We start from the raw sequence: 17,485 nt of genomic DNA on the forward strand, positions 1-17,485 counted from the left end.
GGCGACTCAGCTTGGAAACTCTCTCAAGGCAGTAAACTGGGCCCAGTCTCTCAGGGATCATTGTCTTTTTTTGTCCAATGTCCAGTGTCTCAAAAACCGTTGTTTCATATATTTTAATCTTTGTTGTTGTTTGATTCAGGAGGTGGGTAAATCTCCTTCATCTTGGCCCTAAACTAGTAGCCATCTGAAAATCAACATGTTCCAGACAGAACCTATCAGACCTGCTCGTCTCGTACCCATCCCCATCAAGCTGATGCCATTTTCTCACCCCTCCCCTTCCAGTGTCTACTCCGTCAGGAAACCCTTTGGTTCTTCTTTAAGTTTTATCCATAACCTGACCACTTCTCGCCAGTTCCACCGCACCCCTGCTCTGAGCTACCATCACTTCTTGCCTGGATTACTGTAATTGCCACCGACTTGGTCCTTTTTATGCCCTTTTTCAGCTGTAGTACGTCTTCAATTCAGCAGCCAGCATGAGCTTTTCAATGCGTGCATACGGAGCACTCTGCCCAGAACATGGCGTTGCTGCCTGCACATTCTCTGATGGATCAGGCAGCTGCTCACTTCAGGGCCCTTGGCTTCTTCCTGGAATGTTCTTTCCCTAGGTCTCTGAATGTCTAACTTCCTCCAATCTTTGATACATATCAACTTTTTCAATGAGGCTACTCCTTTACAATTTTTAAATTCTTATTTTCTATACTTTTTTTGATACAGGGTCTTGCTCTGTTGCCCAGGCTGGAGTGCAGTGGTGCAAACATTGCTCACTGCAGCCTCGAATTCCTGGGCTCAAGTGTTCCTCCTGCTTCAGCCTCCTGAGTAGCTGGGACCACAGGCACACATCATCATGTCCAGCTAATTTTTAATTTTTTGTAATGATGGAATCTCACTGTGTTGCCTGGGTTAGTCTTCTTTCAAGTTTTTTTTTTTTTTTTTTTTTAACATCTGATGTCACCAATTGATTCTGACCAGGTTGGTCTTGAACTCCTGGGCTCAGACGATTCTCCAGCCTCAGCCTCCTAAAGTGATAGGATTACAGGCATGAGCCACTGCTTCCAGCCTAAAATTTTTTTTTTTTTAATTTAAAGAGCACCATCTATTTTTTGAATAGGTAAAACACCTACGTGGTTAAAAATTTGAAAGATCAAAACAGCTTACAATGATAACTTTTCTTTCCACTCCTATGTCCCCCCAGAGACCACCAATATTTCTTGTATATCTTTCTAGTGATCTTTTATACACATGTAAGTGATATATGCCTACTCCTGTTATGTATACAAATAGTAGCATTTTATTTTACTTTATTTTATTTCATTTATTTTTGAGACAGAGCCTTGCTGTGTCGCTCAGGCTAGAGTATAGTGGTGTGATCATAGTTCATTGCAGCTTCGACCTCCCAGGCTCAAGCCATCCTCCCACCTCAGTCTCCCAAGTAGCTGGTACTACAGGCGTGTGCCGCCACACCCGGCTACAAATGGAAATGGTAGCGTTTTATACATAATATTTTATACATTCTGGATTTTACTTGTTTTCACTTACCATGCTGTCTGTAGTAAGGATTGAATGGTTACATTGTATTTCATCATTTGGATATTCCATAATTTACTTGAAACTTTGGTACCAGATACCTTTCAGAATGCAGGATTCCAATATTTTGTTATTATAAACAATGCTGCAATGACTAACCTATGTGTGCTGTTTATTTCATATGTGAGAAAATGTGGGCTGAATTCCCAGAAGTTGAATTGGTGAGTGAAAAGGCATATGTATTTGTAATTTTGGTTACCTGTTACCAAATTGCTCTCCGTAGGGATACATTCCAAAAAGCAATGTGTGAGAGTGTCTCTACATTTTCAACAACATGGTATATTATTTTTGTCAGTCTTACAGATAAAAAGATGGCATTTTATTTAAATATTTTCCTTATTATGAGTGAAATTAAGCCCCAAAGCCTCAAAGCAATTTATATTTTCTTTTCTTTGAACCATCTATTCACAGATCATTGGTTTTGCCTGTATTTTCCTATTCCAGTGCACTTTGAGAATAAGACACATATGAGTTTGGGGTGGGGGAGTGGGAATTAGAAGGTCAGAGGAGTCATCTGACTCTCCTGGGAACTCCTCCGATTATTAAAATAAGAAGAGGGCTGGGCATGGTGGCTCATGCCTGTAATCCCAGCACTTTGGGAGACCGAGGTGGGCGGATCACTTGAAGTCAGGAGTTCGAGACCAGCCTTGCCATCATAGTGAAACGCCATCTCTACCAAAGGTACAAAAATTAGCTGGGCATAGTGGCGGGCACCTGTAATCCCAGCTACTCGGGAGGCTGAGGCAGGAGAATCTCTTGAACCTGGGAGCTGAGATTGTGCCACTGCATCCAGCCTGGGTGATAGAATGAAACTCTGTCTCAAAAAAAAAAAAAAAGTTTAAAAAAAGTTAAAAAAAACCAACTCATCACTTGGGAATGTTTTAACTCTGCTGGTCTTCTGAAGTTCAGGCCTGTGCGTGCTGGGTCATGTAAAGTTGTTTAAACAAGTCTGGAACAGTCAATTGTGCAATAACATCATGATACTGTTCTATTACAAATACTTATAATGCTTAATCCAAGTTCTGGGTCCTTTTCTGATTTTTAGAGATCTTAAAGAATACAAGTGATTTAACAATATTGTTAGTGATTCAACTTTGAAACAAAAATTTCATAGCACTCCTCTCCTAAGGAATATTTAGAGATTCGAAAATGAGCTGTTAAAAAAGCTGTTAGAGGCTGGGTGCAGTGGCTCTTGCCTGTAATCCCAGCACTTTGGAGGCCAAGGCAGGCGGATCACTTAAGGTCAGGAGTTCGAGAGTAGCCTGGCCAACATGGCAAAACCCTGTCTCTACTGAAAATACAAAAAATTTAGCCGGGCAGTGGTGACAGATGCCTGTAATTCCAGCTACTCAGGTGGCTGAGGCACGAGAATCACTTGAACCCTGAGGCAGAGGTTGCAGATAGCCAAGATTGCGCCACTGCACTCCAGTGTGAGTGACAGAGTGAGAGTCTGTCTTGAAAAATTAAAAAAAGCTGTTATATTTACAACTATGCATGTGGGAAAATCAGCATTTTCTTTATATTGTACAATCAAAACAAAACACAGATATTTACTATTATCCATAACCTAATTATAAATGTGTGCATAAACTCAATTATTCTTGTTGCCTTCCTAACTAAATATTTTAAATATGACCTTCCTTACAAAATATTTTTATATAAAATAAATACAACTTTTGACTCATTTTGCACACTGGCATTTCTCATAAAACTTTATTTGGAAAAAGTTATATTCAATGACCCAATGGTATCAAAGTGGAAGAGGAAAGTGACAACTACAGATTGATAACTACATCCTCTGCAATCCTCAGAAGAAAGAAAGGGGCCCTTTGGGTTGTTCAGGTAAAGTACATCAGTGGGACTACAGGAAAGAGAATTTCACACACGGTCTTTCTGCATCAGTAATTTTAATAGAGACTCTTAGTGGTTATCAAAACAACTGGTCAGTTGTTTTTTTTTTTCCACACCGCTCTCTGGATTTGAACCTAGCGAATTCTGGGCTCAGTCCTCCTCCTCCATCTCTTTCTTGATCCAGTCCACGTAGTTGAGCACTTTGGTGTAGAAGCCATAGCCCCTGCTGCACCCGATGCCCCAGGACACGATGCCCGTGGCCACCCAGCGATCAGTGTTTGGATCCCTTACTGCAAAAACGCCCCCACTATCCCCCTGGCAGGCATCCTGCTTTAGAGATGGGTGTCCAGCACAGAACATGTTTTGAGAGAACACATCCATCCTATTCTTTCCCCGGAGCCAGGTCTCACAGGCCTGTGGATTAGCTACGGGCAGACGGACAAACCTGAGGTCATGAGCAATCTTCTCCTCCATGACCCCAAAGCCACTGACATAGCCCATCAAGCCCAGGTCATAGAAGGTCTCGTTGTCAGGGAGGCAGATGGGGAGGAGGTTGGGACCCAGGGTGACACTATTTTCCAGCTCCAGCAGGGCGATGTCCCCCTCAAAATTGTGGGACTCATCCTGACGGTAGTCCGGGTGGACGCTGACCCTGCGGATGGGGTGATTTCCTAGCTTCATGAGCTCTTCCACATTTGTGTGGCCCAGGAACACATCCAAAGAGGCATTGGTTTGTGCTTCGTGTTCCTTGGGATACAGGGTGTGGGCAGCCGTGAGGATCCAGCGGTCGCCCAGCAGGGCCCCGCCCCCGCGCCCGTGGATGTTGGTGAACACCTGCCAGGGGAAGTTGCCCATCTTGGCTTTTTGCCCCCCGATGATGCGCTGCCTCTGTTCCACGGGGTTCACGGGCTTCCCACACACTGAGGGAGAGATAGGGAAGACAAGGGCAAGTCAGTTCCAGGTCCCACACCTCTTCCTTCTGCAGCCAGCCAGCTCCCTGTTTGCCCTCTCTTTTTGGCTTCTGTCTCTTTTCTCTTTCTCCTCCCATCCCCACACCTCCGTCATTGGCCTATTGACAGGCTCTTCTTCTTGTTCTTGTTTTTTTTTTCTTTAATTATTATTTTTATTTTTTGAGACTCCTTGCTGTGTTGCCTAGGCTGGAGTGCAGTGGCGCGATTTCAGCTCACTGCAACCTCCTCCTCCTGGGTTCAAACAATTCTTGTGTCTCAGCCACTCAAGTAGCTGGGACTACAGGCGTGTGCCACCATGCTTGGCTAATTTTTCTCTTTTTAGTAGAGGCTGGGTTTCGCCATGTTGGCCAGGCTGGTCTCGAACTCCTGACCTCAGGTGATCCGCTTGCCTTGGCCTCCCAAAGTGCTGGGATTACAGGTGTGAGACACCACGTCTTGCCCCTTGTTCTTGTTTATTTCTTCCTAGGGGGTCTCCCATTGTTTTTATTCCCTGATTTCCCATCTGCTTAGTGAAAATGGCAGCATTTCGGGACTGAATTCAGCACTCTGTCCCTCTCTCCCTTTCTCCTGGGATGTTCCCCTCTTCTCTCCTCTCTCTCCTTTTTCTGGGCCACACTGCTTTTGAGGCCCTGCAGGCTGCTAAAGACCCTGATGATGGCCCCAGAGGGTTTCCAATCACCTGGCAAGCACCGAGGAATCTTCTCTCCCTTCTGTTCATTCTTCCAAATGCCCTGTGCTGTGCAGGTGTACACCCCTGAGGGCAGAGGAGGCAAGAATCAAGTTGGGGGGTGATGGGTAAGAAAACTAGGTTGCAGAGGCCAGCAAGTACTGAGTGTGCTTGATGGGGAGAGCGGCAGGGAGGAACCAACATGGCAAGGGCCAAAGGTCAAAGGCTCAACTCTAGAAGGAAAGAAGGTCAAGTGTTCAGAGGCTCTAGACCTATATTTTGTTTTAATGCCAAGTAAAAAAATCAGAATGCTTAACTATTTTTTTTTTTTTTGGGACGGAGTTTCACTCTGTTGTCCAGGCTGGAGTGCAGTGGCGCGATCTTGGCTCACTGCAAGCTCCGCCTCCCAGGTTCATGCCAGTCTCTTGCCTCAGCCTCCCGAGTAGCTGGGACTACAGTGCCTGCGACCATGCCCGGCTAATTTTTTGTATTTTTAGTAGAGACGGGGTTTCACTGTGTTAACCAGGATGGTCTCGATCTCCTGACCTCGTGATCCACCCGCCTCGGCCTCCCAAAGTGCTGGGATTACAGGCGTGAGCCACCACGCCTGGCCAGAATGCTTAACTATTAATATATGTTTGCTGTGATCCCTTCTTGTGAAAGTAGACATAAAAATCAGAAGGAATATATCAAAATCTTATCAGTGATTGCACCTTGGTCGTGGAATCATAGACGATAATTGTAGCTACATCTTCTGATTGCTGAAAATGTGCCATGCTTGTTGCTAAGCACTTTATCTGCATGATCTCATTTAAGCACTATAGTGACACTTGCAGGTGTGTGTTATTATCCTCATTTTGTGGATGAGGAAACTGAGGTTAAATAATTTGCACAGGGTCACATAACTTTGAAGTGCCAGAACCAAGGTGCAAGAGGTTTTCTGACTCCAAAGCCCAGCTCTTAATGAATACCATTTATAATCCAGATTTTTTCCCTTTTTTCTGTGTTTCAAACCTATAACGCATGTGATTTCTAATGTTTAAAAAAGTTAGAAAAATACCCACTAATGAGTGAGAGTCGTTTAGTAAAACTAAGTGCAAAAATCACAACCAGGTTGAGGGGGAGAATGGAGAGGGGAGTTTCACTGAGATAGCTGTAGTGGTCATGATGGCGGTGAAGACTGTGGTGTTGGTGTTGGTGGTGATGGTGTTGTTAATGGTGGTATTGTTAATGGTGGTAGTGGTGATGGTGGTATTTGTTGTGATGGGTTGGTACTGGTTGTAGTGATGATGGTGTTGGTAATGGTGATGGTGGTAATGGTGGTGGTGATGGTGGTGTTGGTGTTGGTAATGATGGTGGCGACAGTGGTGTTGGTAATGGTGTTAGTAATAGTGACGGTGATAATGGTAGTGATGATGGTGGTGTTTGTAATGGTGATAGTGATGGTGGTGGTGGTAATGGTGTTGGTAATGGTGATGGAGGTGATGGTAGTGTTGGTGTTGGCAATGGTGATGGTGGTGATGGTGTTACTGTTGGTGGTGATGATGACGATGATAGTGGTCATGGTGGGGATGATGGTGTTGGTAATGGTGATGGTGGTGATAGTGGTGTTGGTAATGGTGTTGGTGGTAATGGTGGTGGTGATAGTGGTGTTGGTAATGGTGTTGGTGGTAATGGTGGTGGTGATAGTGGTGTTGGTAATAGTGTTGGTGGTAATGGTGGTGGTGACAGTGGTGTTGGTAATGGTGTTGGTGGTAATGGTGGTGGTGACAGTGGTGTTGGTAATGGTGGTAATGACGGTGTTGGTAATGGTGATGGTGATGATGGTGGTGTTGGTGGTGATGGTGGTTTTGGTATTGGTAATGGTGGTGGTGGTGACAGTGGTGTTGGTAATGGTGTTAGTAATGGTGGTGGTGATAATGGTAGTGGTGATGGTGGTGTTGGTAATGGTGATAGTGGTGATGGTTGTGATGGAGGTTTTAGTGAGGTGGTGATGATGGTGTTGGTAATGGTGTTGGTGGTGATGGTAGTGTTGGTGTTGGTAATCATGGTGGTGATAATGATAGTGGTGACAGTGGTGTTGGTAATGGTGTTGGTGGTAATGGTGGTGGTGACAGTGGTGTTGGTAATGGTGGTAATGATGATGGTGTTGGTAATGGTGATGGTGATGATGGTGGTGTTGGTGGTGATGGTGGTTTTGGTGTTGGTAATGGTGGTGGTGGTGACAGTGGTGTTGGTAATGGTGTTGGTGGTAATGGTGGTGGTGAGAGTGGTGTTGGTAATGGTGGTGGTGATCATGGTAGTGTTGACAGTGGTGTTGGTAATGATGATAGTGGTGATGGTGGTGATGGTGGTGTTAGTGTTGGTGGTGATGATGATGTTGGTAATGGTGATGGTGGTGATGATGGTGTTGGTGGTGATGGTGGTGTTGGTGTTAGTAACGGTGGTGGTGATGGTGGTGTTGGTAATGGTGGTGGTGATAATGGTAGTGTTGTTGGTAACAGTATAGTGATGATGGAAGTGGTGTTAGTGTTGGTGGTGATGATGATGTTGGTAATGGTGATGGTGGTGATGATGGTGTTGGTGGTGATGGTGGTGTTGGTGTTAGTAATGGTGGTGGTGATAGTGGTGTTGGTAATGGTAGTGATAATGGTAGTGGTGATGGTAGTGTTGGTAATGGTAACAGTGTTGATTGTGGTGATGGCAGTGATGGTGGTGATTGTGCTGGCACTGATGCTATTGGTAGTGTTGCTGGTGTTGTTACTGGTAGTGGTGGTGATGGCAGTGATGGTAGCAGTGGGGGTGTGGTGGAGACAATGGTGGTAGTGGGGATGATGTGGTGACAGTGAGCTGTTTATGCAATTTGAATCTTTTTTTTGCATCAGCTCAGATGCCTCCTTCTTCAAACCTACTAGGTTCCTGTTAGCACTATAGTTTAGGCCCCTGAAGTCAGTGCCCTGGCAGGTACCTTAATATGCATTCCCTAGGGATTCTACTGGGAGAAATCTCAGAGGATACCCCAAGGGGATGGAAGGGAGGGAATTTCCATTTGCATTGGTCCCTACCTTGCTCAGACTCCCTGCTGCCAGCTCTGGTCTGCATCTTGTAATATGGCTTATGGCAGTAGTACTGGATACGGGCCTTGTAGGTGTTCACTCCCATTGTGGTGGTGTAACGGAAGGCACCATTAGGCAGGTTTCGGGGCTGCCCACAGTCCTTGACTTGGAGAGAACACAGGGCAGGGTGAGAGCTGAGAATGACTGTGCTGGAACTTCAGTGGGGGGAGTGTGAGTTGTCTACCCGCAGAGCAGGCTGAGAAGCTTAGAAAAGACAGTCAGTGGGGAGGGCCCTTGCAATGGACAGGAGTTGGGTGGCATGAAATTCAATTCTGGGTAGAGCCCATCCATCCCGCTGAGATGAGGGCTCACTGATTCCTGAGATGGGCCATAGGCATCAAAGGACAAGTCAGGGTGAGGGTCTCTTAGAATGAGGCTTAGTCTGGACCCCTCTTTCTTTCTTGGCCCAGGTCCTCAAGGCAGGAGGTGGGAGGTCCCCAGGGTCATATCCCTGAATTGTGACTTACTCTTGCATCTGGGCATGGCACGATGCCACGTGCCATCATCCTGGCAGACAGCTGTGAAGGAGTGCAACACCTGGTTCCCCTGTTGAGCAGATGACAGAGGTGCCATCAGTGCCAAGAGGCAATGCAGGTCCCCTTCCTGCCCTTTCCACACAGGAGTGGGAAGCAATACAAAGATAACTCTTGGCTCCCCCATGGATGTGGCTCCCCCATGGATGTGGCTCCTTTTTCCTTCTCCCCAGCCCATTACAGACAGGAGCATTGAGCCACACTACAGCAAGTCAGAGCAGGGCTAATTGATAGACCCTATCATCCTCTGTCTAGACTGTGGCCTGTTCCCACTGAGGTCCAATTGAATCCCACAATTTGTAATTTAAAAAAATCACAAGCCACGTTTTGAGTGTTTTCTGTATCAAAACAAAAGCCTGTGCTCCAGGGCAGAACCATGTTTCTCTTGCTGGTGTCCCCTGCCTCCAGGCCTGCATCACTTTATCTCTCCTGGGTTGCAGTTTTCCTAAGGACAGAGGCCTTCCCTAAAATACTGGAGCCACCTCGCTGCTTTGAAAGGTGCTGGAGACGTTGATGTATGTGAAGTGCTGTTGCTGTTGAGCAGGGACAAGACTAGGAAATGGCAGTCTTTGAAATGAAAAGTTACTGGACAAATGAATAAGTTTTACTAAGACCAAAAATCGGCCAGGTGTGGAGGCTCATGCCTGTAATCCCAGCAATTCGGGGGGCCGAGGTGGGCGGATCACTTGAGGTCAGGAGTTTGAGACCAGCCTGGGCAACATGGAGAAACCCTGTCTTTACTAAAAATACAAAAATTAGCTGGGCATCATGGCACATGCCTGTAATTCCAGCAACTCGGGTGGCTGAGGCACTTGAATAGCTTGAATCCAGGAGAATCACTTGAACTTGGGAGGTGGAGTTTACAGTGAGCTGAGACCATGCCACTGCCTGGGTGACAGAGCAAGACTCTCTCTCAAAAACAAAACAAAAAGACCAAAAATCATTCCATAGAGTTAGCCCTGGAAAAGGTTGTAAGAGAATGTGTATGAGAACTAGAACGTCTGAGTAAAATGTAGGTAATGTGAGAAACGGTGTGACTTGCTTTAAATTCTATGATGAAATGACAAATGCAAAAGTAAGGGCAGTGGGTGGTGCAGGCAAGGGAGGGTTGTAATAGGAGCAAAGAGGTTGTGAGTCTCTAGTCTTCTGGGCCCAGGAAACCCACCCAATCCTCCTGATGGAGCTGGAAGCACCTTGGAGTAAAGAACAATGCATCAGGTGAACTCGACTTGATGCAACATTCAAATGTGAGCTCCACAAAGGCTGTGTGACTATGTGGGTTTCTTTTTACTGAACCTCCCACATCTAGGACAGTGCCTGACAGTAGACACTTAAAGTGTGCATTAAATGAATTAACTATGACTTAAGGACATATCATAGGTCTCTTCTTTGATTCTGATTAAGTGTTCCCTGTGGATCTGTTGAACAACGATGGGATGTCCAGTCTTGGGTCTCTGTCCAGAGAGACAGAGAACAGCTTTTGTGAGATTGATCAATGGATAAAACCATATTCCCTCCTGAATCTGCAGAGCTGAGGACAGGACGGTGGGCCCAGGGTGAGACCACCAACATGTGTAAAAGAGCCCTGGAGCAGGAGGCAGGAGATTGGGGTCCTAGTCCCTGCCGTACAAAATCGCTATGTGATATTGATGAGTCACTGTATCTCCACCCGGCCTTTTCAGTTCCTTCAGCTCTCTTGAGTTATTGGACTAGGGCAATAGTTCTTAAACTTGGCTGTGCATTAGAATCACCTGGGTAGCTTTAAATAGTCTTGTTGCTCAGGCTCTACTCTAGATCAATGGAATCAGAGTCTCTTTTGGGGGCCCTCAACTTTAGTATTTATTTATTTGCTTATTTTTATTTTCCAGAGACAGAGTCTTGCTATATTGCTCAGGCTGGAGTGCAGTGGCTATTCACAGCGTCCTTGAATGAATGGGCTCAAGCAATCTTCCAGTATTTTTAAACTCTCTAAGTGTGCAGCAAGCTTGAGAGCTGGTGGACCAGGGGACTCTTCCAGCTGAAACGTCTATGACTCCAGCTGGGGTGAGACTAAATCCTCTGTGAACCCACCATCTGAATTCCCCCTAGGATGCTGGGCCAGCTCTCTCCCCTCAGCCCTGGGCTCTTACCTCTATGAGCTGGTAGCCTTGCTTGCAGGTAGCAATGAAGTAGTCACGGAACTGGTACTGAGGCTGCAGGTTCTGGATGATGGTGAACTCGTCTAGGGTCTTGGGCTGGGGGCACTTGATGACTATTGGGGAGACCATAGGGCATATTTATTTCAGAGCCACTTGTCCTTCCTTCTTCCCACCTTTTCCCCATTGCTGGCCGTCGAGGGAGGCCTCCAGGGAGCCTTACTCTCAGTGGTGTAGCGTAGGTTCCAGCCCCGGCTGTCCCCCGACTCATCTGTGAAGAACAGCAGATCCACAGCATTGCTGCTGGTGTCAAGGTCGGGGGGCCTTTGCTTCCCACAGAACTCGCCAATGTTCTTCCCGTTGGCATAGATCTAGCAGGGGAGGAGGTTTTTTTTTTTTTTTCAGCTTGGACTTTTTTACACAGGGCCAAATCGGTAGTAGGGTGGTGGTGGTGGTGATGAAATCCTGCCTTATGTGTGTGTTCAGGGGAAGGTGAAAAGGGATCCCCATGACCCAATTCCAGTTGTGTGGGAACTTACCCAGCCCATGGGTGATGTTGGCCAATTCCTGCCCCAGCTGGCCAGGGGATCCAGGAGGAAGTTGGGACAAGAGGAGCCAAGTGCAGACAGAAGGGGAGGAAGGGGTCTTTCAGGGGTAGGACGGCTGTACCTGTAGCTGGTCATAGGGGCAGTGTACTTGCTGGTGGTCATCAATTTCAAAAGGCTCCAGGAACTTGAGGTGCAGCGTGAGGCCCCGCTCCACCCGGATGCTGTAGTTGCAGCGCAGATCAGGGGGGTAGGACCGAGGGTACTCCAGGCTGGAGATGTAGCCCGATGCCTCCGTGTACAGCTCGCTGCTGCACTCAGCTGTGAGAGCAGAGCCGCAGGGCATCACGGGGGCACTCTGGCTGGCCCAGGAAGCCCTGGCTCAACCCCTGCCTCCCTGCTACACCACTCTGGCTCACCCTGGCAGGAATGCCTGTCCTTCTGAAGCTCATAGCCTGGACGGCAGGAACAGAAGTAGCCTCCAACGTAGTTGTGACACAGGTGCTGGCACTGGGGCTGGGGATCTTCCTCCCCTGATTTGCTCTGGGAAGCACATTCATCAAGGTCTGGAAGGCATTCAGGAAGGAGGGTTAAGCTCCTGCTGGGAGACCTGAGTAGTGGCTCTGATCTTAGGGAGGTCACTCACCAGAGGCCTAAAGACAAAGGCATCTTTAGGCCACCTGGACCTCCAGGCCTCTCCAGTGCTCTCTGGGGACTGCTCCATGGGGACAGAGCCCAGGTTGACAGGCCTCGTTAGGAAAAGCTCTCTTGAGGCGAGGAACAAGGAAAGCCAGGCTTTCAGCTTCTTTGCCTTCAAGATTCCCTTTCTTGGCCCCCATTCAATATGGCTGAGGTCAGAGAAAAGGGATCCCTGAGGAGCTACTCACCCACAGCTTGGTAGTAGGCCAGGAAGCCCTTGTAGAACATGATGGTCCCATTCTCCTCATTGGAGAAGTCCGTGTGGAAGGTCAGCAGCATCTTGTTCCCTTGGGACATAAATTCCTTCTTTCCCGGGGGGTTGCCCAGTGGAGAACCCAGTTGCCCACAGAACCTCCCCAGGCTTTTCTTATCAGCAGAGATCTGGTGGAAGAAGGACAGGGGGTAGGAAGAAGACCTGTTGTGGAGTGGTGCACATGGTCGCTCAGTGACGGTCCTCCTTGTCTCGCCCAGAGTGAATCATGCACCACAATGGCTCCGGCTGGTCACTACCTGCTGGGCTCAGCTGCTGCAAATTTCCCTATGTGACTTTCAACTGTTTCCCAAGTCTCCCACTGACTCACTCTTTGCGTGTTGTCCTGGACTGGGTACTTCACCCCTTCCCTGTTTTCTGCTCTGCTGGCAGGTTTCAGGTCCTCTCCATCCCCACCACCTCCTATGGCGTGTTCCCCTGGGGTCCTGGTTGTCTGTACCCAGCCTTTACCCGCCCCTCATTCCCAAAGCTCGGACAGCTCCGCTTTATTTTTTGTCTTCAGATTCCACCTCAGCCTAATCAAACCATTCACACCTTGAGTGCCTCCTGATGCCCTCGGCGGAACATGGGCCCTGGAGCCCACCAGTCTCAGCGTCAGCAGGCATTGCCTCATCCCTCTTCCTTCCTCCTCACAGCCTCCTCAACCTCTCCTTGACTCTGCCACCAAACACCCTCCCCCAACACTGCACACTCGCCAAGTCTTCTGAGCGGGGAAGACGTGCCATTTTCATGTAATTCACGCATAATCTCCAGGAATCTCCTGGGAATGGTAGTTGTTGGACTTTCGCAGGCTCTGCTTGAGCCCTGAATCTCATTTTTACTGGATAGAGAAAGACAGGCCTGGGAAGGTACCCTTGGTTGTCACAGAGGTGAGGGTTCTGAGCACACTGTCCTTGCTGAAGGCTATTCCTGTGCTGCCAGAGCCCACATTTCTCCTCCTCACGTCCCTGTGTTCCTGTTGAAGCAGGCAGCCATGTCAATCATTTCCTTGGAGACAGGGAAGCTGAGGCACGGTGGTTTCCCAAAGACTCTCAGCTAGACAGCTGATGGGGAAGGTTTTCCTGACTCAGTGGATGGTGAATTTCCTGAGTGGGTTCTGTCCCTTTCCTTCTCTGTGCTTCTCCCCTCAGTGCTCACCGAGGGCCTCTACACCAGTGAGCACCCATCCAGGGCATCCCCGGGCTCTCAGAGAGGCCGTTGGCCATCAGCTCTTGTGGGGCTGGGCTGTGTCTGGGGGTGTGCATGCCATACAGATCCCAGATCCCAGAGGGCCCAGTTTTGTCTCCCCTCCGCCCGGCCATCCTGCCCCTACCTTGACATAATCATAGAAGCAGCCTTCAGAAGGCTCCAGGTCAAACTGCTGGAAGACGAGCTTCACCCTGTATCCCGTGGGGACTGTGATCACAGTGGTTGTTTCAAAGTTGTTGGGGTAAGGCTTGGGGAACAGAGGGGAAGTCACCTCCCCAAATAACTTCTGAGGGATGGGAATGGAGCCTCCTGCCCTGCAGAACATGGCCGGCACCAAGAGGTACAAGAGCCACCTGCCGAAACAAAAGAGAGTGTCTGGAGCTGGAGGGGTTCAGTACTCTTGTCAGGTGGGCAGTGGCCGTGGCAGGGGATGAGACAGCTATACCGCTGGGCATTCTCCTTTCTGCCCACACTGGACCTCACAGACATGTTCTCAGCAGGGGTGGGTGGGTGGGGAGGATTGCCTGTGCAGCTGCTGCATAGTTGTCACTCCCCAGGGCAGCGTCCAGTCCAGAGGCCACCACACTCCCCTCACACTCCCTTTCCAGCCTCTTCCCCTGCCCGCCGCCATCCCTCCCTTCCCCTTCCAGGAATAGGACTGGCTTGGGACCAGTTAATGGAGGGTGAGGGTTTCCACCCGTGGATCTCTGAAAGTGCTCCCACAGGTTCAGCAAGAGCATCTGGGAGAAACCATCTGTGGAGTGTGGTACACAGGCACAGAGTGTCCCCTCCTGGGCAAGGGGTCCCCTCCTCTCGCTGCTCCCTGCCATGAGCCCAGAGGCAAGAAAGGACCATGGCACGAGCTTCTATGTATAAGGTCTCCTCTGATCCCTAGGAGGAGGGATGGGGTGTGTGTTGTGTGTGTCCACGCGTGTGCACAGTGGGATTGATGAGGTGTGTGAAGAGAGAAGGGTGTTCCTGTCTCCCTGAATTGCCTCCCATGCCCCGGCTTCTCCCCCAGCTTCTCCCTCCCACCTGGGTGCCCATCACCCTTACTCACATTTCTCAAGGCCCGTGTTGAATCCTGGGCTCTCCTGACAGCGTCTTCGTGCACTGTGTGCAGAGGGAGGCCGCGTCATGCACAGCAGGGAGGGGAGGGTTTTCTGTGGAGTGGAGGGGGGACCATTCCCGGAGGAATGTTGGAGGGAATGAACTATTTGCATAAACAAAAGATCTGAGTTTCCACTTTAGTTTAGTTTTGGTTTTGAAATCCCTGTTGGTGGTGCCACCTGCTGGTTTGTGAGGGAAAGGGCTAAGGAGATGGGAGTCTGACTTTTTAGGGCTAGGGGAGCCTTCGGTTGGAGGCCCTCTAGATGCCTCAGTCTCTAAATCTGATCAGCTTCTCCTTTCTTCCAAGACTTTCCTGGGGGCTGCTGCTGTGTTTACAAGGTTCCTACCAAAGCAGTGGGAGACCACAGGTTGTGGTGAATTCTCTTTTCTGGGCTGTCCTTTCCCATTGACCCGGATCTTCCTGCCCTCATTCAGCCCACAGCCCTGGTCCAAGAATGGCCCGGGTTTCCATGCCCAGGACGTAATGATAGGAACACTGGGGCAGAGGAGGGCACGTGGAAGCAGGCAGAGGAGAGTGGAGCTTGGTTGCCCTGGGGCCCTGGCTGCTTTAGCCATGAATGACACTTGGACATAGAATAGGGATGGCCATGTCAGGGCAACCCTAAATCAGCCCTGGGTTTGAGACGCTCTGGAGCAGCTGTGGAAGGGGTAAAATGTCTCCATCTCCTTAGCATCTGCTCAACACAACTGCCAGGGCTGAAGCTAAGGATGCGGGTGTGGAGCAAGAGGGACTCGGTTTTTCTGAGATGAAGCCAGGCCCCTGGGAGGGAGGAGGGACCCTAGTCTCTCCTGTCCATCAGGCCATAATGTCCTGCTTTAAAAATTTTGCTCTTGGCCACATATGGTGGCTTATGCCTGTGATCCCAGCACTTTGCGAGGCCAGGGTGGGAAGATCTCTTGAGCCCAGGAGTTCGAGACCAGCCTGGGCAACATAGTGAGATCTTGTCTCTAAAAGTTAAAATAAATTAAAAAACAATTTCATTGTTTTTGGAAGGCTTTCTTCATCAACTCTCCATGGCACCAAATATCTGATGGCACTTTACCCCATAGAGGGGCTTGGGCTGCAGAGCAGGCCTCTGCGTTCTTAAGCCTCTGTAGGCTGTTCTGCTTGTTTCCCTTATTAGATGAATCCCTCCAACCTCCCCCCTTCTGCCCCCACCCCCATTCATCCATTTATGGGCTACCTGTTTAATGTGCAAGACACTTTCCCAGGCAATAGATTGCAAGAATTCACAGAGCTGATGCAGTTCCCCATCAGGCAGTGACCACGTCATCAGTAGTTAGACAGCAGGCACACAAAAGGTGCAAGATCCACCAATGCTTGGAGGGTTTCTCCAGCAGGCCTGTGTGTCAGAGCTGAGGACTGAACCTAACGGAGGGCTAGTCTGTGATGGGATCAGCATATGATCCATAGCCTTGCTAGATCAGGAAAGACAAAAGATAGGGGAGAAGGAAAAGGACCAAATCAGAGGATGAGAAGGAAGGGGAATCTCATCTAACAAACTGCACATTAATATCCTAGCAGCAGCAGTGTGTGTGCGTGTGTGTGTGTGTGTGTGTGTGTGCGCGCGCGCGCGCGCATGCGCATGCATGCACTGTATGTTCATAATGGAGGCAGAGGGAACAGGTAAGGAGGTAAGTCTTAGCTGAAGCTCTTCCATCCATCCTAGGGATTCTCAGTTCTGCACTGGCATTGTGCAACAGGCTTGGAGAGCGGCAAACCTGGACGTCATTAGCTCAGTCCCAGCCCTGTCTCCACTCTGCCCAACCATTCACAATAACCTTTACTCACACATTTTTGTTATGTCCTTGACTTGTACAAAGAAGGAAAAAAATGCCATATGAAATGCTGCTGCATTTGTTTTAAAACAATTATTGAGGATATAGTTGGTTACAGTGTTTGTTCCTTTAAGGATTTGATTCTTGGGAAAAAGATTTCTCTCTTAAAGTAGTGGTAGGTTTTCCTCTGTGGATATGTCTCTATCACTAGCTCATCTATCTCCATCATCTCTATCTCTAACCTCCCTCTCTCTCTCTCTCTCTATCTCATCGTCTGTATCTCTATCTCTAGACCTAGAGACAGTGATGGAGATGTAGAGATATAGATCTAGACATACACATATAAATATAGGTATATATATATTTTTTGCCTTGGCAGGGAGAAACTCATATCATTTTTTCAATCATAAAAATAAGTAAAATAAAATAAAAACGTTTCATGCTCATTAAACAAATTTTAGCCAATAGAGAATAGTGGAAAACCAAACAGCCAAAATCTTATCAATAAAACCACCTCTGTTTAGTATTTTGAGAGAATTAATTTTTTTTTTTTTTTTTGAGACAGAGTCTCACTCTGTTGCCCAGGCTAGAGTGCAGTGGCGCGATCTCGGCTCACTGCAAGCTCCGCCTTCTGGGTTCATGCCATTCTCCTGCCTCAGCCTCCCAAGTAGCTGGGACTACAGGCGCCCACCACCACGCCCAGCTAATTTTTTGTATTTTTAGTAGAGACGGGGTTTCATCGTGTTAGCCAGGATGGTCTCGATCTCCTGACCTCGTGATCCACCCGCCTCAGCCTCCCAAAGTGCTGGGATTACAGGCGTGAGCCACCGCACCTGGCCGAGAGAATTACTATTATATTTTTGGAGATGGGGTTTCACTATGTTGCTTAGGCTGGCCTTGAACTCCTGGGCTCAAGCGATCCTCCTGCATCAGCCTCCTGAGTGGCTGGGAGTATAAGTGTGCATCATTGCATCTGCCTTTTGGGAATATTTTTAATAATCTTTTGTACTGTGTG

The 17,485-nt window shown here is 48.4% G+C and overlaps 1 protein-coding gene across 1 annotated transcript; it reads right to left on the reverse strand.

The window, feature by feature from the left end:
• Positions 1–3,474: 3,474 nt before the first annotated feature.
• On the reverse strand, positions 3,475–14,696 carry C1R (complement C1r). Its single transcript, NM_001133375.1, is given in 11 exon segments — positions 3,475–4,355; positions 5,086–5,160; positions 8,139–8,294; positions 8,657–8,735; positions 10,852–10,973; positions 11,081–11,228; positions 11,527–11,723; positions 11,822–11,968; positions 12,290–12,482; positions 13,685–13,913; positions 14,621–14,696. Coding segments are annotated over 11 exon segments (2,118 nt in total). The 5' UTR covers positions 14,623–14,696; the 3' UTR covers positions 3,475–3,585.
• Between the last annotated feature and the right edge of the window lie 2,789 nt (positions 14,697–17,485).

This window comes from Pongo abelii, chromosome 10 (assembly GCF_028885655.2).
Source record: "Pongo abelii isolate AG06213 chromosome 10, NHGRI_mPonAbe1-v2.0_pri, whole genome shotgun sequence".
Taxonomy (NCBI): Eukaryota; Metazoa; Chordata; class Mammalia; order Primates; family Hominidae; genus Pongo; species Pongo abelii.